This window comes from Enhydra lutris, unplaced genomic scaffold (genome assembly GCF_002288905.1).
Source record: "Enhydra lutris kenyoni isolate GAN:26980312 unplaced genomic scaffold, ASM228890v2 scaffoldscaffold3, whole genome shotgun sequence".
Taxonomy (NCBI): domain Eukaryota; kingdom Metazoa; phylum Chordata; class Mammalia; order Carnivora; family Mustelidae; genus Enhydra; species Enhydra lutris.
In genome coordinates this window covers 63,920,492-63,943,178 of record NW_019154087.1, presented here as the reverse complement: position 1 = coordinate 63,943,178, position 22,687 = coordinate 63,920,492, and the positions used below count along the sequence as shown (strand labels likewise).

Genomic DNA, 22,687 nt, shown 5'->3' with positions numbered 1-22,687 from the left:
CTCTAGAAGCTAGAAAAGGCAAAGAAATGAATTGTCCCCTAGAATCTTTCCTCCAGAAAGGAAGCAGCCTGTCAACATCTTGAGTTTACCCAGTGAGACCCATACTGGTCAAGTCACTAAATTTGCGGTAATTTACTAGAGCAGTAATACAAAACTAGTATGTATGCTTTTTTCTTATTGAATGTACTTTCATCTTTAAAATCGAACAGAATCATTATGAGAATCAATTACTGTTTTAAGCAACAACCTATCTACTCCAACCTCCAAACATACACAAAGAAAATTCCCATATTCACCGTTAGAATATAATATAGATTCCAAGTAATCTTTTGACAACAGAGGTGTACTATTACCTATTACTTCACTTCATCTACTGTGAATGGCTCTGCTCTCATTACTCTCCACATCACTAACTACCCCTCAATCTCTACTTCTTTCCCTCTTAGTACCCCCCTTTAATTCTTTCAAGTTATTTTTGCTCACACAGTATCTCCTGAGCTTCTTGACTCTTGCATAAAGACTGGCTTTAAATGCACAAGGCTAGTCAATGCCTTTTTCCTTGTCTGCAAATCTACCAATCAGCATATAATATTCTGCTCACCTCAGCTCTTTTCATTGTTCCTTAGTATTCACTGGTTGCTTTCTAAGCAATCTGAACCTTAAATTTTCCTGTAGAAGGCTATGTGTATTTAGTCAATCTGCAAACTTGAATGGGAAGTAGCAGAGATAATGATAGCATAGTCATACACATACCCTCACTATTACAGGCAGCTGTGGTAAATGGCAATGTTAAGTGCATATTCATTTTCTCCACATATAGGCAACCTCCCCCATCCCTGCTCTGTATGTTCTCAGTAAACATTTAAAGGACAGGGGAGAAAATAAGCTCTTAACTTCCTAGTGTGAAAGTTACAGGAAGAAGACAGGACTAAGCAAACGAAGTCAAGTTATATGTAGTATTAGACTTCATAAGAATATATATTTACACTACAATTCATTTTCTTAAACCTTATCCATCTTCATCAAAGGCTTTCAAACATTTAAACAGTACAAATATTATTAAAACTGAGAGCCAGGAGATGTCCAAAATTATGTCCTATTCATGCTTGCTTCTCTGCTAATTGGAATTAAGTTTGTTTTCAAGTCATCTTTTCTTAGTCTTATGACAAATCTGTCTATAAGACTAGATACCCAGACCTTGGCAATCTAAAAAAAGACAACCAATATTAGCAACACATAATCACAAAACTGAAATATTACAGTGTTATATTGTCTTTAAAATCTATGCTTTATATTGATTATGTAAAAACACTGTAGAGATACAGCATATGTACTATGGTTTTATATATACTTTTTATCTGTTCACTTTCTGTTCATTTTCAAGTCTTTCTTCATAAATGGAACTTTAACATACATAAAATCATAGCACAGGGATAATCTGATCTTCTTTTTTCTTTTAAAATTTTATCTTTTGAAGTCCTATGAATATAACTAAGGTTCTAATTATATAAATCTACCATTTCAATTCTCTTCTAAGAAACCTATAAGGAAAGAATCCTTTTAGGAGCTCTAATATTAATATATTATATCTGAATTACATTTGAGTCAAAGACATAAAATAATTCATGAAAAAGTAAAATATGACTTAAAAAAGCATGATATAAAACAGAAACCCAACTCCAAATAACAATTTACCATTTTCGAGCGTACTGTATTTTTTCTAATTAAAGTTTTCCAGTTAAAATATTTAGGAAAAGCTTTAAAGTAATTTTAATCCTAAAAGAAGATCCGTAATTGATACCTGACTTCAGACTAAAATGTTTTCAATAATTCAAATAGTATCTACCAAGACAAAATTTTTAACTACATGTAAATTGCCCTTATTGAGTGAACACAAACTTGAATAACTAAACTTCTCAATCAAAATATAGATATACTTTTAAAAAATACACAGAGTATTACACTCATGAAATAGATTGCAATTTCCACATAAAAGCTGAACTCCAAACAGAAATTAAAATTGATGTCAGTTTACTTCTGAGAGCTTACTATATTTGGCAAACTGCTTCCCTTTTGATAATACAGTGGTTTCAGTTTTATATAAAGACTCATTATAAGCCACAATGTTTCCTAAGAATAAAATATGCAACATTTTATTAGCTCCATTTTCATCTTCTGTAAGCAGCCATGGATATAACTACCAATCACTTTAAAACCAGATTTAAATTTCAAGTATTTTTCCTGTGATTTACTACATATTCCTTTAGGAGTTTCCTAACCAGACTACCTGACATAGTTTACAATGCAATGATTTCTTAAAACTTGCATAAAATAATAAAAATTTTTATTTTGTCCTCCACGAATTTAGAAAAACAAAAACAAAACAAAAAACACGAGACAGAAATCGCTTTCTCTCTGCATTATCTGATCATGTCAAAACATTTCAGAGTGGGGTACCAAGGTTTCCTCCTCCTCTTCTGAAAATTAATGGGGAAAAAGGCAGCTTTGGAGTATCTTGAGAAGACAAGGATAAGTAGGTGTGCAATGGATATCCTTCCAGTTGCAGGAAAGCAGAACTTAAGGAACTATCATAGACAACTGCAGAGAGGGCATTAAAAAACAAAGAGCATGGCACTGACAAGATACCAATAAAAATTTGATGGCTTTAAAATAAACTGTTACCATCTTTGTAAGTCGTGCTTTTTGCCACTTATTAGTTTTAGAGTGAACTAAGCTTGTATACTCTATCTGTGCCTTGGTTTCTATATAGATAGGGGCAGGAAGAGAATATAACTCATTATAGATTTACTGAGAAGATTAAAACAAAGTGCTTAGCATAATGCCCCAACACAGAGTAAGAGCTCAATATTATTCTTGTACAAATCTCATTTCAATTGAGTTTTAAAAGACTTTCAGAACATTACCTCTAGAAATCTCACACTGAAAATTTGACCTTGGTGATATGAAGAAATCTGTTTGAAAGAGGAGAGCCCCCAAATTACTAATCAACCAACCAGTATTTATGGAGTATGTATTATGTATCTAGATCAAATAACATGATGCCAGCCTTTCAATAACTTTTCACATTAGTAAGTTAATAAAGGGAGATGAATTCATGGGCAATGACATAGGGGAGACAAGAGAAATGAAAACATTTATTAAACTGTTTGAGATTGCTGGTAACTGGACTATCAGTTCAAAGACAGCTCTCTCTGTGGGGCATTTCATGATAAATGTAAGGAAGCTAATCTGGAAAGACAAAGACTTCAGATTGGGGGTTAGTGGGAAAGAAGGTTGATTAGGGTTTTAAGGATTTTAAAGAATAAAGCCAATGACAGCCGGTTTTATTCTATTCCTCTAAGTAAAAACCTGTCAAGGGAACTAGAATAAAAGCATGTGCTTGATGGAATCCCTGAATTACTGAATCCCTGAAAAGTTCCCCTTCCTTTCTTTGTTCTCTTCTTTCCAGAGATATTTATCATACACCTACTACCTAACAGGAACTGTGAAAGGTGCTGGGAATAAGAAATCATTAAAATGAGGACTACACCTGGTTTGATGAGAAAAACCAGAAGAAAACTAACCAAGCCTATTTTACCAGTACTACTTTTTCTTTTAAGTGAGGAGCCTGTTTTCTCAATACAACTTAAAAAGATTTTACAGTTTCAAGAGTGCATCAAATGCAAATTTTAGATATGTATTCATATCAAAACCATGCACTCTTAAACTCTATCCTGAAAGTTCCTGTCACTTAAAATATTCCAAGTGAAGGAGTTCAGGAACCTGAATTATAGTGTTTAGGGACCTAAAAACCATTCTAAAACTGCACACGAGCTCTCAGTTTGTTTGTTTATTTATTTATTTATTTATTTTAAGATTTTATGTATTTATTTGACAGTGAGAGAGATCACAAGCAGGGGAAGTGACAGGCAGAGAGAGAGGGAAAAGCAGACTTCTTGCAGAGGAGTGGGAGAGAGAGAAGCAGGCTCTCCGCTGAGCAGGGAGCTGGATCCCAGGGCCCCGGGATCATGACCTGAGCCAAAGGCAGATGCTTTAACTGACTGAGCCACCCAGACACCCCCAACCTCTCAGTTTTAAAATACCCTAGCAGTTTTGTCAGATGCCATAAAACAGTAATAACAAAAAATTAATCCTAGTTGGCGGGACGCCTGGGTGGCTCAGTTGGTTAAGCAGCTGCCTTCGGCTCAGGTCATGATCCCAGCGTCCTGGGATCGAGTCCCACATTGGGCTCCTTGTTCTGTGGGGAGCCTGCTTCTCCCTCTGCCTCTGCCTGCCACTCTGTCTGCCTGTGCTCGCTCTCTCTGACAAATAAATAAATAAAATCTTTAAAAAAAAAAAAATTAATCCTAGTTGGAAAAAAGGAAAGCAAGGATAATTCAGAATAGGTTTGGGCCAGAAGAATATAATGAGCCTTTAAAAGATAATCCAAATTTATAAGAGCATGTAACCTTGGACAAGTTATTCAACCTTCCACATCTCAGTTTCTTCTTCTGTAAAATGGTGATAATATATAACACCTATCTCAAAGGGCTGTTATGAGGACTTATGAGTTAATATAGGTAAAGCACTTAGAACAGTGCAGGCACACAGTAAATGCCTCAAACATCCTATATTATTATAAAGGCATCTCACCTATATCTGGTTAATGAACAATTTACCCTGACAAAAGTAAACAATAGCTCTAAAAAAAGAGGAAATGTTCAAAAGCAGCACAACAGCAGGACAAGAAGAAAGTCAGAGAACTGTGTTAGTGATATAAATTGTGCTTAAGAAAGAGATAAAACCGAGATCACAAAAATATGTTTAGTTTTAAATATATGGAAAGAGAAAAAGATACTCTATATTTAGAAAAAGAATCACATTCTATATTTAACAAAATTTAGATAACTTCCAATCACTTTACATTACCCTAACAAAAGTTATATTGATAATAAAGAGTATACTTCTTGTGATATAGAATTTGGAACCCCATCAATGGTTTGTTCAGCTTGCATAAGTCACAACTGATTGGACACAGTCCCTGTGGGCATGCCATTTCATCCAGACTGGATGGTTCATTAGTCATAATTACTATAACTGTACAGCAGAGACTGCAGTTTTATCTCATCATACATCTTTGATCAAGCTGCTTCAATTTCTGCTTCATCAGCATATGAAGTTACATTATTGGAGTTTTTTATTTTCAATCGGTGATTAACACAGATTATGCTTTTTATCAAAACATGTATTTGGTCTTCACATTTAATAGCAAGGGCTCAGATCTGACCACCATTTGACCTCTGATATTTCAAAACCACCTAAACACCATGAATCATCAACTGAAACCCAGAATGTTACAGAGAAAATTAAACAAAGGGAAGAACTGACCTGTGTTAAAAGCATAAGATGATTGCACTTACCTAAATTGAGACTAACCATATTTGCAGCAGCTTCTCATTAAACATTAAATTGCACACCAGAACACATCATACATATTTATTGTTTTGTACTGCCACTTTCAAAAGACTCATACCACAATTAGTGTTTCTCTCAAACTGTATAAAGAAATTTCCCATGAAGCTTGAAGACAAAGTAATGTAGAAGACTGTACAAGAAGGTTAAAGAACAGATGGATAAGAGATTTCACTGAACACTAAAGCATAACACACTTACTTCAGAAAGGAAAATGTTGCCAAAACATGGTTCAAATGCAAAATACTGAATGAAATTGATGTGTCAGGAATTTTTTTTTTCTCCTAAGTTCTACTGAAAACAATAGGGGACTAAATGGCCTGTCTCACTATTTTTGTGCCTCAGTATTTTCATGTGCAAAGTGTCCCCACTGTAGGCCGCGTGAACAATCATAATCGACAGTTACATGCAGGCACTGAGGCTGCAAAAATCCCAGAGTAATTAGTGTTGTCTGAATGCAATGACATCTGTGTTCTCATGGTTTTCAAGACATGTCAGGCCAATAAGATGTATATGAAAAAATATGACAAGCATCGCAAATGCCCTTCTGAAAGGTCTTACACTTTGGGGAAAAGCTGAAGAAATAACACATGTCATCTTTTGGTAAGCAATATATTTAATACTAAAAGATCTAAAAAGATCTTTCGAGTCATTCATTTTCTTTTTGTAACTATAAAGTATTTATTCAGGATACAGCAATGCCGCGTGAAAAAAAAAGCTGCTAGTTTGTCTCTTTAAAACTTTCTTAACACAAATGACTCTGTGCGGTGGAAGTGTATGGGCCCATTCCTTAAGTAACAAAACAGAGAGCACATCTTATTAACACTGCTTGATTTCTTTACATCTTAATTCTAAAATGATATCTCTCCTTACTGGACATGAAATAATTTAAAATGTGTTGGTAAATGCTTTAGAATTATGTTTGCATTATTTCTAACAATAGAGACTGCCAAACTGATTGCATTAAAAAGCCTTTGTTTTAGAATACCTAATGCTTTTGCTGAGTGGTCCCTATTGCTGAGCCCTCTCTCTAGGCTGTAGCAGTATGTTGGAGCATGCACTTGCTCCAAGAAAGACATTAGTCATCATTAACAGAAGCACTGACACCAAATCTAAGTGCCTCTCCACAATGACCAAGTGGCAATCATCTTTCTCTTAGACTGTCACTGCTGATTAGGATTTTCTTTCATGAAAATTTAATTTGTCCCCCTTTCTTCGGCTTATTTTTTTTTTATTCAAAATAAATAAATAAATAAATAAACCCACAACACTGTATTCAGGAAAGACTGCAAATACAGCAAAAGAAGTTCCACCTTTAACATAGGCTACCAATATAAAGATTACAAGATTCTCAGCCAAATCTTTTATCTAATCCAACAGAAAAACAAAGATTAAGTGAATGATTAATAAACAGGGAAAAACAATGATTCTGAAAAGAATCTAGATTTAAGAAACCCTTAAGCTTCAAAAGGTGAATAATTCAAGAGATCTGAATAAAATTTTTCTAATTTTACATAATCCCAAACCTTCTTTAAAACTAAGACTATAATATTTTAATAGTAGCCATATTTCACTGCATTTCAAATTTGTATCCTCTATATCTGAAAAAAAAGAAGACAGGGGTATCAACATGTCACTTCAAACTTAAGAAAATATTTAAGCGTCCATACCCTCAGTGTGCATTAACCTGCTGATTAAAGGAAAAGAAAAAAGGAATTTTCAGTGGCAATGGATGAATGAAAATGATTCATGTGGTCACGCAGGGTACTCCGCAGCTAGATGATACTACGGACTTAAACTCTGGTTCTGTACAATATCACAGTGTTAAACAAGATATCATAGTGATAAGTTATTTAAGGAAGTTTTAAAAAACATTTACTTTCCTGTTTTATTTCAATTTGTTTAAAGTTTTAAAAAAATGTAAGCATATGATAGTTTGCAAGGATCCTGGTACAACCAAAACTCCCACTCCTACTTATAAATATTATCTTCTCTTTATATTACTTACATTTTGTAATAAAATAGAGATTGACTTAAATTTAAAATATCTCTAAATTATTTTATATCCTTTTAGAACATGTGTATTTTTAGTCAAAACCTGTTACAGTTTTGTGTTCATGAGAACTTAAACTGTATCTTTAAACGTAAATATCCTTATGAAATGCCTTTAAAACAAAAAATCAGCCTCGTTTCTTTTTAAATTCAGAAGCAACCATAATTCATCAAACTTTAATCATTATATGTTCTGACTATTTTATTGTGAAAAGTAATATAAAACAAATTTGAAGGTCAAATACCAAATGCTTTAGGACTAATATATCACATTTATAAATGGTACAATTTTGTTTTTCTATTTAAAACTGGTCTACAGTTAAAACATCTAAGTAGAGATTAGGAATTAAAATGGATTTTGAGAGTCAATTTGCAACTGCTGAACTTTCATAACAGAGATACCACGATTCAGTTAGGATGTAGTCTAAAATGAAAGCAAGACTATACCATAATAACATAAGTTACCTATCCTTGCATAATTCTCTTTACAAATGACTGGCTCATTTCTTTATTTTTTTAACTACATAAATACGTTGTTTAATTTCTTAAAAGCTTAAAAGTAAACTTTGATCTTCAGAGTTGCAAAGACTTATCCAAATCAAAACTTCAAAGACTTAAAAAAGTATGACTGACTCTTGCTAGATGCAGTACATGCTCAAGTAGAGAAGTTTAGCTCTATAACTTTCACCCCTCAACCTAAACCTCCAAGTCACTTGTCAGTTAAAGGTTGGGCGATTTATTGACCGCCTCTGGATGCATACTGTCAGTGCTGAAGGAAATATGAGAGAGGGTTGTCGCTACTGTTCTGGAGCTCATTGATAATGACATACCTGCCTCTGTCACCCATTACCCATACTACAAACTACTTAGACCTAACTGAAAAATCAATAGCCTACTTGCACTGGTTCCTGTGGCTGCCTCCTTTGATTGTCAGCTCCTGTCTAGGGTCAGCACTTACATGAAAGGGGCTGTGACTGCCTGATGCTTTCAGGACAACCTAACGATATGAAACTAGCCAACAGAACAGTAAATTCTGTCTCCCTGCCCTCCTCATCAATTAGGCTTTGACTAGGCTTGCCTGTAGAAACCTGACCTTTTAAGTTTAGGTGAATATGGACTAGCTGAACACACCATTGCCCTCAGCACTGAGCCAGGAAATCTACTGACAGGTTAAACAAAACAGAAGGTTGTAACTGTCATAATTTGCATTGCACTTTCACGCCAACAAGGGTGTTATCAGTAGGGGCAAGCCCTGGAACACACAACTCCAGCACCCTTAAGCCACACTACTCATAAATTTTCAAGTGAAGTGAGATAAAACATAAATTCACAAATAGCAATGCATTTCTCAATGCTTAGTCTTTTAGGTTTGCACTTTGCAAACCCACGGAGTGTCCATCAACAACTCTTTCAGTGGTCACCTGCACTGGCCCTGCATTAATGAGGGACTTCCAGTGAATACAACTTAGAAGTAAATATAACTCAACTATGCCAACTGAAAAGATATTTTAGAGAGAATTCATAATAAAGCAAACAGATTGACCTGTATCTCGAAACGAGAATAATTAGTTCTCAATATATTGTCTCTTTCTTGCCTCACAGCCCTCCCTCCAAAAATACCCACAAGCTCAGAAAATAGTAAGTTATCACACCAGTGAAGGGAGGTGTTGAAATTATTTCCCACCACGCTTCTCTGATACAGCATCTTTTACAGTTTGAGAGAAAACTAAGAACATCTGTAAAATAAAAGATGTTAACACTTTTATGCTTGTCAGATCTTCTGATGAAAACAAGTGAAAAGCATGAGAAAGTAGTATAAAACTTTACTTACTATCATGACTCATGTTTTAAAAACCATTTCCCTGCTTGGATCTATCTTTTAACACAACATGAATATGGCAGTATTATAGTTCCTTATAGCAATAGAGTTTCTCTAAGGAGAAGAATGACCATTCCTTTTTTTTTTTTTTTTTTGTAGTTTTTTTTATTTTTGGAGTTAATTGTGAACTTGAACTTTCTTTGGCTTCAAGAACTTTTATAGAGTATCTAACCTTTATAAAAATATCAGAAACACTGAAAGTCCATTCAACATTTTAGGACAAAAACATACCAGCTAGTCTTATGTACACCTTAAAACACATACTATTTTTCTATACATACAATACATATAGCTGTGTCTTTTTCATGTTTTTATGCTCCAACTCCTATCAAGCAATAATTAGTATACTCTTAGAATTTATTCCAAGTTGTTATTTGGTTGTCCCTCACAACCATCTCCAACCTATAATTTGTCATTTTTTTCCTTAAGACTAAAATATGGATGGAATATAACCATTTGTAAGCTTATTCCTTTCTGTAATTTTTTTCATGTTAAAAACTTTCATATACCTATATTAGAGCAGCACTGTAGGTCTAAATTCCTGCAGAAAGATTTCTGATTTGAAATCAACTAATAAAGACATAAAGAACAACTTAAATCATGCTATGGTATGAAGTTACAGATCATTTTATCTTGAAGAGGTAGAAAAAAGTTCTAATCCACCCCTGAATTAAGAACTGAAAAAACAGTGAGTAGAGATAATGACTCGATCAAGGTCACTTCGATAGTTTGTAGTCAACCCAGGACAAAAAATCAGGGCTTTTTTCCCCCCTAGACTAATGCTCTTTAAATGCTATCAAACTGCCTCTGTCTTATCTACCTAGGTAAGCTACATGACAGCAATGACCTTATATATTTTTAAAAATACACAGCTTTATATCATTCACTTTTAACTGATGCTGTAGTTTATAGAAAGTTTTGCCTAATTTCCAGAATGGATTAGATTTGTAGAACATTTAACCAATAAGGTACCATAGAACAAATAACTATTAGAAATAGAAGATCTAATTAAGTATGGTTGGAACCCCGTACTTACCTAATTTGATGATTAACTATGCATCTGGTAGCCTTTCAGGTCCTTTGTGTGTACCTATCTGATAGCAAAGTGAAAGGGCATGGATAGTGTCTGGTCCCAGCAAGCAAATCATTTGGAAACAGTCATAGCCATAGATCAAAGATTTTTCACTCTATCCAGGCTGATTTAAACCTACCAACCCAGGTTTTGTCTTCAGACAAAACCAGTCAGAAAATAAAAGAATGACTCTTTAGGATCCAAAGATAATAAGGGAAGATAGAAAGGGAAAATTCAGAAAAGAAACAGGCTGGCAGAACCTTGATATACATAGGCCAAGACAGCTGTTTTATATCCTAGCTTGATTTCACATGGTTAAAGGAAAAGTTTCCATTCCTTAGATCATCAAATATTATTTTATTTATACTATACAGATGTCTTCAATACGTAGATTGGAGCCAATGAAGAATTTTTTTTGTTGTTGTTTAACTAACTATAAGGAATCAGAAAGACCTCTCAGCACATCCCTTTTACTCTAATTCACAATGTTTGAAGGAAGAAACAGGCTAGAGTTTTAACATTTCTCTTAAAAATAATACAAATTCTATTAAAAATTTTCTGTGATGGTAGCAAAAGAATGATGCCAAATGACCTCTACTAGTAATAATGAAGATGGAGTGTGATAGAACCGATGTATTTTAAAATAAACTAAAATGTTCAAAAAGACTAGTTTTCCTGAAGTATAATACCAAACTATCCATATGATATGCTTAACTGATGATTTTAAACATAGGTCCACAAAATGTCTTACATGACCTGAAAGAAATATAGAACACAATACCAAGTCTTATATTTTGAACTAAGTACAGCGCAGAACTAGCATAATCTACATCCCTAATCTCAATCATCTGTTACAGATATGTCTGGCACTGATCACAAAGGAAAACAGAAATGGGAATGGCGATGGCTCTAAGATCCCCCAAAATATATTCTACATGTGAGTGTATAGTATTAAGTTATTAAAGAAAGGATAGCACACCTTCTTTAAACCATAAAATTTAATGTCTTGAATAAAATGGAAATCAAAAGTTTTGATTTATTTAGCATCAATTTCAATATTGACTAATCCTGATTTTCCTATCTTCTGGAATTGATATTAAAAAAAACACCTAGACACAAAAAATAACCCACAAATTATATAATCATTCCTTAAATAGTTAAGAGCTGGTTCTACTGAAATTACCCTCTCATTTGTTGAAGATTATAGCGAGTTATGAAAGCCAAAATTATTTGACAAGTGAAATTTAATATCTACCTCATAGTATATTAGCAACTTCAAATTGTTAAAAAGGAAGGAAGAAAGGAGGACAGGATCTTATTTGTTCTAACTTTCAGAACTTGTTTATCTATGGAAATAAAAATGTAATTACTACAACTCTAAAACGTATACATTTAAAATGAGAAAAAGCTAAATGATTTATTGGTAAGACCAAATGATACATCCCAACATACGTGAAAATACAATAAGTTCAATGAAACACCTTCTGAGAGATGCTTGCTGAATTAACTTGGATTTTCTTAAAATTTCATATCCTGGCTCAGTAATACAATGGTATGTACTTTTCGGTTAGGCTAAAAGCTGCTTGCTTCCATTTTCCTGAGTACAATTTCTCTGCTCTATCATTATACATCTTGGTAAGATCAAATTATGTATAGCTTAATAAGGTATGTTATTCAACTTGGGGGAAAACAAGAACATATACTGTACTCTTCAATTTTCTCAACCTACGAAGTAAGAATTAGACTTGTAAAAGATGTAAAAGTATAAACAACACCACCAATCATATATTACCTGAGGTTACCCAACCAAATTCAAAAGGCCCACAACACAATGCTCAAAAGCATGTAAAAGATTTATTTCTTAATACAGTTCAATAGGCTTACTATGCAAAATTAAAGCTATTGCCTTTACCTGACAGAACATTATCTTAAGTTCAAACTGTACAAATGAGAACAATACCCTTGGGTAACCAATCAAAGAGATTACAAGGGTTTTTTTGTTTTTTGTTGTTTTTTTTTAAAGCTATTTTGTAAGAGGAAAAAACAAAAACAACTTGGTTCAGCAGTGTGACTGACCATTTAAAACAGGTACTACAGCGAACTGTTCAAATAAAACATTCAATTACTGATTACTCTCTAGACTGATTCCACAATAGTAATTATTGATAGTTTAGAAACAATGTCTATGATACCTCAGTTTTGGAAATCAGATAATTTCACAGAAAGCAAAAGAGAATGTGATTTTACTTTGACTTTTAATACAATGGAGATACTACAACTCTGATAATTGTTTTTAAAAGCTTTTTTTAAATAATTACGTCAATAAAATTTCATCAACTAATACACAATTTGTGTTTGGATTATTCACTTTTCTTTCTGTTTTTAATAGAATATTTTTTAAATGAAGGGAGTTTAGTAGTTGTTCATTTCCCCATTTATATTTTGACCAAAAATTATTTTTTCTTTTAAAAAAATCAAGCATTTTTATAAATATGTTGAAAGATTAACTACGTAAGAACCCCAAAATTTAGCAACTACACAGATGCTTCAAAATTAGATTTTAGAGGAAAAGAGTATACACATGTAAACATGAGGTCCTTTGTTTTCCAAAAAGTGTAAATCCTTCCAAGTTGGTTTTTTTTTTTTTTTAAGTCAATAACCTGATTATGTTTTGAATACTTCTAAAATGTTTTCCTGGAAAACAAAATTATATAATCTAAAATCTGTATACTCTTTAGTAAAGATTGTTACAATACTGTATGCCATGTCTATAAAGAATAAAATCATGAGTATCTTTTAAGTCTCAGCGATATGATAAAGTAAAAAATGCACTGTTTAACTTAGTAAATATATTTCTAAGTAAAGATCAGCAAAAAATAAAACAGTTTAAGGATTCTGTATTCTCTGGAAATGTAAACAGGATTATATCTGTCAGATGTACAGAAGCTCTGACTTCAGCCATTAGCTTGGTTTTGCTCCTGAGAAACACAACATGAACTACTGAATCGTTTCTTTTCAAATCCATATATTCCCTCAAGCAGTTCAAGCTTCATCAGCAGTGCAGGAATGTTTTAAAATGACAGGCAAAGAGCATTAGTTCTCTTTTTTCTCTCATACTGTTTCCCTATAAATGGAAGACAGGGTTCTTTCCTCAAAGCACTTAAGCAGAGGCTGTTTAAGTCAATTGCTGTAGGAAAATATGACTGCATTTTCTATGCAAGAAAGTATCACAACTGGATTGTTCATTTCTTTTTGAGGAAAAACTCCGAGAAAATCAAGTATCGTATTACTATCTTAGAGTAACATATTATAAAATTAGCATCCTATTAATTGCCCATTATTCTTCAGTTATATCTTCAATGTAAGTCTTCTGCCAATACATCACCTCATTTTAGCACCAAACAGTACCCAGTTTTGCTTCTAATTTTAAATATAAAAAGGCCCTCAGATTAAGATAGACCATTATGTTCAAGATCTTATTTGTATAAATAGTTAAATCTTATTTCCAAGTTTTTGTACTCATAAGCATTTCATTGCAAGACGAAATTCAATTAATAATTGAAAGTTTATTTGCTCATGATCAATTAAAAAGAGGATGTAAAGTATAATCTGGCTATTCTTCTGGAGCTTAAATATTCACTTTTTTCAAAAACTAGCCCATTAATTTCTATAACTTGACTTTGATTTTATTTTAAGGACACCGGAAATTTTAAGGCTGAAGTTTCAACACATACATTTTAGCTTACACTAACTAAAAACAACCCCTCCTTAGTATTATAGTGCACATTTTCATAAAATGCTTCTCAAGTAATGTTAAGGTAAAGACTAGAGAAGTCTGAAGGTTATGGACTACACAAAATCCCAAACAAAAAATTCAAATCACACCCTGAATATCCTCCCTCTCTTTTTAGGAATGTCTGTAAGCTAGCCCAACATCGCAGGTCTTGGGCAGAAGCATGCTGATGTTGGCACTGCCTAAACCAAACAAACAAGATGTTTAACAGTCAAATAAAATGTCCTGCAACCTCCCTAATGAATTTGTCAAGGACCATCAGATTTCTCTCCCCCTCTTTTGCCTCATTAACTCAAGTATGATGAGACGGATTATAACAAGAGAATACAGATCAATCGGTCTGAAGACCTGAAGTGGCTTTTAGCCTCTAGAGTTTCTTTCTCTCACTTGGTCTCCTTTAATAGAATACGGTATCTCCTGCAGAAGGGGCTGCCACTTCGTTTTAATACACCATCAAGGAGCTGCTGATGGACTTCTATACTAACATACATAAAAGCAGAGGTGACAGGGGCTCTTCAATTACAGCCTCCTCGGATACCGTTTCCCCCTTCAATTATTCAACCAGAGGAAGAGCGGATCCGCAAACACACAGCTGAAGCAGCTCTTAGAGCAGAGGGAGCCAGAGTGAGTTGGGGTGGGGGAGGGGGGAAGAAGGAGGAAGGGAACGAGCAAGAGCGAGCATTATTTGCTGGAAGTGTTTAAGTTTATTGCTCGAATGATGTTTCTAATTAGTACCATGGCAATAAATTAAAGTCGTCTTTGTTTAACTGATTTATTATTTACTACAGCATCTACCTTAGACAGGGTAAATTGGTAATGAATTGTTTTTAAATCAAAACATTTGTAACGTTTTATCATCCCTCAGTCTCTGTGTGTAAAAGTGGAGAAACCCAGAGACAAGGGTGCCACGAAACTTGGTCGAGCCCGACAGAGCCGGAAAAAGAGGAGTGGGGTATCAGGGAGTGGTGGCGCGAAGATCCGCGTGGCCGGGCCGGCGCCTACCCAGGGACCCGGGGGTGGGGGGTGGCGACGCCGCACTGGAGCTGGGAAGATGGACAACTGCCGTCACCCCCGGGACTTTTTGCAAACGCTCCCCGGGACTTTTTGCAAACGCTCCCAGGAACGTCGCGGGCCAGGCCGGTCCACGCGCAAGGCCTTCCCTGCTCGGGTACCCGAAATGAGTAAGCAGCAGCCACCTCCAGGGTCTGGGAGGGAAAGCTCCGCACCCTCCAACCCCAGCACAAGTCTCCGCCCAGGAACTGCCCCGGGGCGAAGCTGCAGTAGATCCTCTCAGGGCTGGCCGAACAACTCTGCAGCAAAGTGTCCCTCCTGCCCGGTAATATTTCCCAGAGCGCCAGTGTGACCTTCAAAGCATTAGCCGGGGTACCTACAGAGTCTGGGCTTCGCACTCGCGCGAACGCCGAAGACGACACGGCTCGGCTCTATCCTTCCGCCGCCAAGCACTCCCGAGATGAAAGCTGCGCCCCCAGCAAGGCGGGACCCAAACGCCGCCCCAAGTCACCGCCACTGCGGGAGAAGTTGACTAAAGCTCTGCACCCCAGAGTATGGTGTTTGCTTACTTCCGACTGTACTTCCCAACTCCGGCTACCAAAGACGTATTCTTCACAAAATCCGACTTGATTTTTTAAAAAGCCAACCAGTTCTTTAGAAAGAGGCTGTGGCAAAGAGAGTGAGGGGGGCAAGCCACCAGTGGTCTGCTCGACAGACATAAGAAAGAACCAAGAAGTCCAAGTATCTGACATCAAGTACATGGAGAGAAATAAACTTTCCTTATGCAACTGAATTCAGGTTTACCTGGTCCAGCTTTTAAGAGGGCACCTCAAGCCCTCCCAAGAGCTTTTGCAAAAGCAGCAGGCACACCGGTTTTGCAAAAGGAAGTGTTTGCCCAAATGGCTTCATAGATTTTTTATTTATGTCATTATCAGAGAATATCGAAAATCTAACCAAAAGTAATTCCATCTACTTGATTTGTCTTAAAAAGACTCAGCATCAAGACACCTGAGGTTCAAACATAAACCCTCCATACTAAGCAAATCAAAAACACTGTTACAGTTTCTTTCATCCAAAAGTAGGGAAAGGCTACAAGGGGTACAGCTTGAAAGTATAATACATATACTAAAAGCACATGCATGAGTTTCAGTGAAATGCCAAGGGAGGAGTGAAGCCATCTGTGTAATCAATAACAGGATAGTTATAGATTTTTGCAGCAGTGAAGTCTTTTAAAAGCAACAGTCAATTATGAAAATAAAATCATTTTTACAAGTGAAACTCTACTGCCTCAGAGTATATTCAAAATTAGGTTTATAATATCTAACATTTTAAGAAAACTTTAACTCAGGTTCACTTTTACAAATTATTTTCATTTTTATTGTTTAAAACAATTTTAGTGGCTTAGTTAATTTAAAAGTACATCCAACAATATTCTACCACATACAAATTTGCACTCTTTCTCAAGACTTAAACATATTTTATCTCTAATAACTAGTCTTTTTAACAAAAGTAATAGCATAAAAATATCTGAATCTTAATTAAGAAGTAATTATCAAACAAGGTGCCTGCACTATTTTTACTCTGCCCCATTTTTCAACAGGATATGGAAATTACTGAAAAGAGATTTATGGTCATAAACCTTCACCCCATATCCATTCCACACACACACCCCAACTGGTGCACACATACAGCAATTGCTCTGGCTCTTGGCAGCAATGGGAGAGAAGGGGAAGAGAAGGGAGGGAGAGTTTGCCAGAGGAGAAAATCTAGAAAAATGTAGGTTCTTTCCAAGATTGCCCATCTTCCTTCTATTTGCCTTCAAGCAAAAGTAATTTTCTCAGAGTTTGCACCTTCTGCACAATGTTGGTAGGAAGAAAAAAAAAAGTGAACCTTTCTCAACCACTGCTACTCTCTCGCCGTTATTCCAGCCATCTCCAGGAAGTCCCTTCTATATAGACTCTTTTTCTTCCTTGCAACAGATAAGAGGAGAGGATAAAGAAGAAGGGGGCTGTAAAATGTGTGTGAGCATTTGACTTCTACTATCTCCTCCTATTTTCTTACTTCTCTCTTTACCCCCTTTCTTTATCAAGTGCAGCGGTCGCGGCTACTGTCTGCCAAGCATGCCTGTCTTCTCTCTCGGATTGGTTAAAGCACTGACAGCTCGGGTAGCGATTGTAGGAACTGAAGCTCCACCCCCCTCATGATGGCCCTGGACCATTCATAAACTAAATAACTCCAGGAAACAGCAAGGCAGAGAGAGGGAGAGGGAGAGAGAGAGAGAGAGAGAGAAGAGAGAAAAGAGAGGAAGAGAGAGAGAGAGAGAAGGAGGGAGGAGGGAGAGAGAAAAAGAGGGAGGGAGAGGGAAAAGGAGAGAGACGTCGGAGGGGAGGAGGGAGAGACGACTCAGAAAGTGGAATCCGCACAAGCAACCTAAAGGGGGAGGAGAAGAAAAACCCCTGAATCCTTATAACTAAACCCCAGATGCAACGCAAGCAAGGACTTCGTCACACTAAAATAGATTTTGTGAGGGCCAAAATTATAAATTACGAAGCAGAAATGAATACCAAACAACTTTCAGCGGTTTGCACCTAGAGAAAGACAAGAAGAAGCCACTGCAAACAAACAAACCCAGTCCAAACAACGCCTCCAGTAGGAAAGAGGAAAACCGCTACAAGAGGACCCCCTGAGAAGAGACCAGACCGTCAGGCTGAGAGTGCGGGGCATCTGCAAACCTCCAAGTGTGCCTCGGACTGAGCTGCACTTCACTGCTCTCTGGACCTTAATTACGTCTTTCACCTTCCATTTGGGGGAGGGTGAGGAAAAAGGCACTTACCTACGCTGAGTGAAGAAGTCCTACCAGCGTGGGAGAGAAGTTTAAGAATGAAACACTGAATGTTTCGCTTTTATTTTTAAATTTACTTTGGCACTTAAAAGACCTTATTTCCAGATTTCTGGGCAATCTTGGCTGCAGGCATCTAAGCCTCACCTCTTGGTAACCTGAATTTTTCTCTCACCCCCCACTTCCCCCACCCCCCTTCATCTCTCTTACAATCACATCTTTATTTTACACATCAAGCAAAAAAGTCCCAGCAGGTACTTTTCCTCTTCAAAGATTACCTTTTTTACTTATTTCTGGAGAAGAAAAAAGGTTCCTAAAGAGGGGAAAGAGCGAGCTAGCCGGCTGTTTTGTCAGCCGGTCAGTCCAGGTGGAAACCAAGAGCGAAAGTGGGGCTTAGGGGGAGCGTGACGCCTCTTTTGCCAGCCGCAGGGCCACCACCACTGCGTGAGCCTTGGATCCCTCAACGTATTGCGAGACGCCGGTGTATAGCCCGGACCTGTGCCCCAACATGATCGCCGCTCAGGCCAAGCTGGTTTACCAGCTCAATAAATACTACACTGAGCGCTGCCAAGCACGCAAGGCGGCCATCGCCAAGACCATCCGAGAGGTCTGTAAGGTGGTCTCGGACGTGCTAAAGGAAGTGGAGGTACAGGAGCCTCGCTTCATCAGCTCCCTGAGCGAGATCGATGCCCGCTACGAGGGGCTGGAGGTCATCTCGCCCACGGAATTCGAGGTGGTGCTCTACCTAAACCAGATGGGCGTCTTCAACTTCGTGGACGACGGCTCCCTGCCTGGCTGCGCGGTGCTCAAACTGAGTGATGGACGCAAGCGGAGCATGTCTCTCTGGGTCGAGTTCATCACGGCGTCCGGCTACCTCTCGGCGCGCAAGATCCGCTCACGTTTCCAGACCCTGGTGGCTCAGGCGGTGGACAAGTGCAGCTATCGGGATGTGGTCAAGATGATCGCAGACACCAGCGAGGTCAAGTTGCGCATCAGGGAGCGCTATGTGGTGCAAATCACCCCTGCGTTCAAGTGCACCGGTATCTGGCCTCGCAGTGCGGCACAGTGGCCTATGCCCCATATCCCGTGGCCCGGCCCCAATCGGGTGGCGGAGGTCAAGGCCGAAGGGTTCAACTTGCTGTCGAAGGAGTGCTACTCACTGACGGGCAAGCAGAGCTCTGCAGAGAGCGATGCCTGGGTGCTACAGTTCGGGGAGGCTGAGAACCGCCTGCTGATGGGCGGCTGCCGAAACAAGTGTCTCTCGGTGCTGAAGACGCTGCGGGACCGCCACCTGGAGCTGCCAGGCCAGCCGCTCAATAACTACCACATGAAGACGCTGCTGCTGTATGAGTGCGAGAAACACCCGCGGGAAACGGACTGGGACGAGGCGTGCCTAGGCGATCGGCTCAACGGCATCCTGCTGCAGCTCATCTCCTGCCTGCAGTGCCGCCGCTGCCCTCACTACTTTCTGCCCAACCTCGACCTTTTTCAGGGCAAGCCCCATTCGGCCCTGGAGAGCGCTGCCAAGCAGACCTGGAGGTTGGCCAGGGAAATTCTCACCAATCCCAAAAGCCTGGACAAACTATAGGGTGCTGGGGACTGCTTGAAAAGCGACACAAATGGGAATGCTCTCTTACACACAACTCACACAACTCAGCTACAAACAGCAGAAACTCCGGACACAAACTTTTACATAAGCCACCTGAAAGAAACAGGAAGCAGGCACAAGACCTTCGTTAATTAACAAGCAAACAAAAAGAGAGCAGACCAGCCAACCAAACAAACAAAATCACATTCTTGCACAAAAGTGATCGTTTTTTCTTCCAAACAATGTGAATTTAAAAGGTCACACAAAAGAAGCTATCGGGCTTTGCCACCACAAAATGAAACCCAAGGTACATTTTCAAATCAATGTATAGTAGTTTCTCCTCTTTTCCTTCTCTCCCTTTCTCCCCTCGCTCATCTTCTTTCTTTCCCTCTTCCTCTCCCTTTCATTTCATTTTGTTCTGGGTTGCCTGAATGTTGTCACCAAGTGAGAAAAAGTATTTAATTATATGTAAAATTTCTCTTTTAAAAAAAGTTTTGGTGATGTTAAATGTATCTCAGTGCCAATGTCAGATTGTGCCCCTCCCTTTCTTGCACCTCTACCCTCACCCTAAGCAGTCTTGTTGAAAACAGTAATAAAAATATTACTTTACATTGTAATTGACTGTGGACTGTTCTTAAATGAGGTGAGATTATAATTGATAATTTACAATGTAAGGATATGAACTTCAGGAACTAAATGCAAGAGAAGCTTTTACTGGAACTCTAATTTTCAAAATTTACAAATACAGCCCTTTTTGTAGATTTAACCATACAAGTCCCCCCACTCCCAATCCTTGGAAAAGAGAAAATATTAATTTTACCCAACTATAGTATGTTTGTTCTGCAAATTTTGAGGTTGAAAGTAATCGTTTTCTTTACACTTGAAAAAAGTAGATTTTTTGTGTGGAAGGAAAGATTTTGGTCCTAGTGTTTAAAATAGAAAAAACTGATTTCACATTAAAAATTAAGAGATTTGCTTTCTTACATCACACTTTTAAAAAATCAACTCTGAGTCTGAAAAACAAAGGCAATATTCATGGATCTTTTCTTGATAGTTAACATGATCAGTTGATACTTTGCTATCAATTATTTGTCCTCTTGGAACTTTAAGTAACAAAAACTTAACAATTCAATCAACCACACCAAAAAAGAATAAAATGGTTGCAACAATATTCCTTTTCCCCAGCAAATGGTGATATGAACAATACAGATTTAGAAACTACCTCAGTTTTTTAAGGTTTAGTTATAAATGCCATAATTAAGACCATTATTTGCCAAAATCCAGAATTATTCAGAAGGTGCTTACAGGCAATTGAAACAAAAAAGTTTTTAATACCATTTTTATGACCAAAGAAAAATTACTGTTTCAAGAATTTACATACAGAAAAAGTACATTACTCCTTCTGCTTTTCTAAGGTAATAATCCAATGTATACTTGTTTTAAGACTTCATCTAAATTAACAAAGGTTTCTTTTTAATACAAGGAAATAACAGTTAAAAATAAAATAATGAGTAAAACTGAAAGCATCCTAAAGGAGCTGGTTTGGATTGTCTTCTTTATGTTGTCTTCAATATATTCCATTAGATATGCTAATAATGAGGCACAGGTACAGAAAATATGTCAGATATTACCTTTAACATTTAAAATTTATTCTTTGAATTAGTCCAGTTTTTAATTTATTGAAAAATCCATGAAGGAGAGATGGAGGCAAAAGTGTTCTAAAAAGGAATTTTAAAGATCTAAGGAAGAAGTCTGCATGGGGGAGGGAGAGTATGGAGGGATGATCGGCAGGACAGCAGAGATGGATAAAAACAAGGAAAGTACTCAGGGCTCTGATGCCTAGAGTTCACTTGACAAAAGAGGCTTAAGTTCTCAGATTCCCTGGTAAAAATTTCCTAGTAAAAATAGTTTTGTTTTAGAAATATAAACTTTGATCTTATCAGTTCTGAAATAATCTCTACTCTTTCAACCAATACTGTATCTTTTTCTGATCTCTCTTCCTATAGATGTAAAACAAACTCACTGTAATACTAAGTGGTTCAGACAAAAATACTAATTTTTTTTTTAATAATAAAAATGAACTATTCTCCAGGGAAAATGTTCTGATTTTTAGGAACATTTTCAAAGCAAGTAGTAGGTGCTCACATTTACAAAGAAGTCATTTAAAGGTACAATGTTTAGTTTAAAAGATAAAAATGACATCTTAAAATGACCTTTTTTTCCTTATGCACACAAGTATTTACAGCATGAGACACTATCTCCCTCCAGCTACCCCAGGAAGAAGTTTTTAAGTCCTGGCAAAAAGAACAAAAATTCCCCCAATTCGGCAATTTTTCCCCTATCTTATTTAACGCAGGTATCACCAACAAAAAAAGAAAAACACTGCCACAACACAAGCATCCTCATTTACAAAATACCTAAAAGCACCAACATCTACACAAAATAAAAATTTCTTTCAATAATTGAAAAATTTTAAGAATATAAATTAGCAAAACTTTGATTTCCGTAACACTAGGCAGAATGCAGGGGTACAAGACAAATGCTGTAATTATGCTAAAAGATCTTTGTACTGCATAAGCAATAGGGGAAAAATTAATTTAATGATATTGCAGAGAATAAAATCAGAGAGAAATGAAAGTTTTAAGTTCTCTCAAAAGGAGTAAATAACTTTAAAGAGCCTCACTGCAAAGATTGGCAGAGATCCTAATCTTGAGAACAATTATGTTAGACACCTTTAAATTACATCACATTTTAGATTCTAGGCCACATATGTCCAAAAGCATAATAGAACATTCTGAATTAAATTCAACCTCTCAAACATACAAAGTACCATAAATTAGAGAGTTTAAGTAATTCTGGTTACCTTCATTTCCTAAAGAAACTAAAATACAATTTCAGATAGCAGAACCATGTAACAAAGTAGGAAATTTTTCCAGTTGATATAATTTCACAATTAAAGTTTTCTCTATATTGAATTGGCT

General features: G+C 36.7%; 2 protein-coding genes across 2 annotated transcripts in view; one reads left to right on the top strand and one right to left on the bottom strand.

Moving 5' to 3' along the window:
• LOC111153330 (LPS responsive beige-like anchor protein) overlaps window positions 1-22,687 on the bottom strand; it is a 754,899-nt gene that overhangs the window by 265,083 nt on the left and 467,129 nt on the right. The gene's annotated exons all lie outside the window — the stretch shown is intronic.
• LOC111153338 (mab-21 like 2) lies at window positions 18,627-19,706 on the top strand. The gene has a single exon (XM_022512318.1). The coding sequence runs from the start codon at window positions 18,627-18,629 to the stop codon at window positions 19,704-19,706; it is 1,080 nt and encodes a 359-aa protein (XP_022368026.1).

Coding starts and splice junctions, on each gene's coding strand:
- LOC111153338 (XM_022512318.1), top strand. CDS start 18,627: ATGATCGCCGCTCAGGCCAAGCTGGTTTACCAGCTCAATAAATACTAC.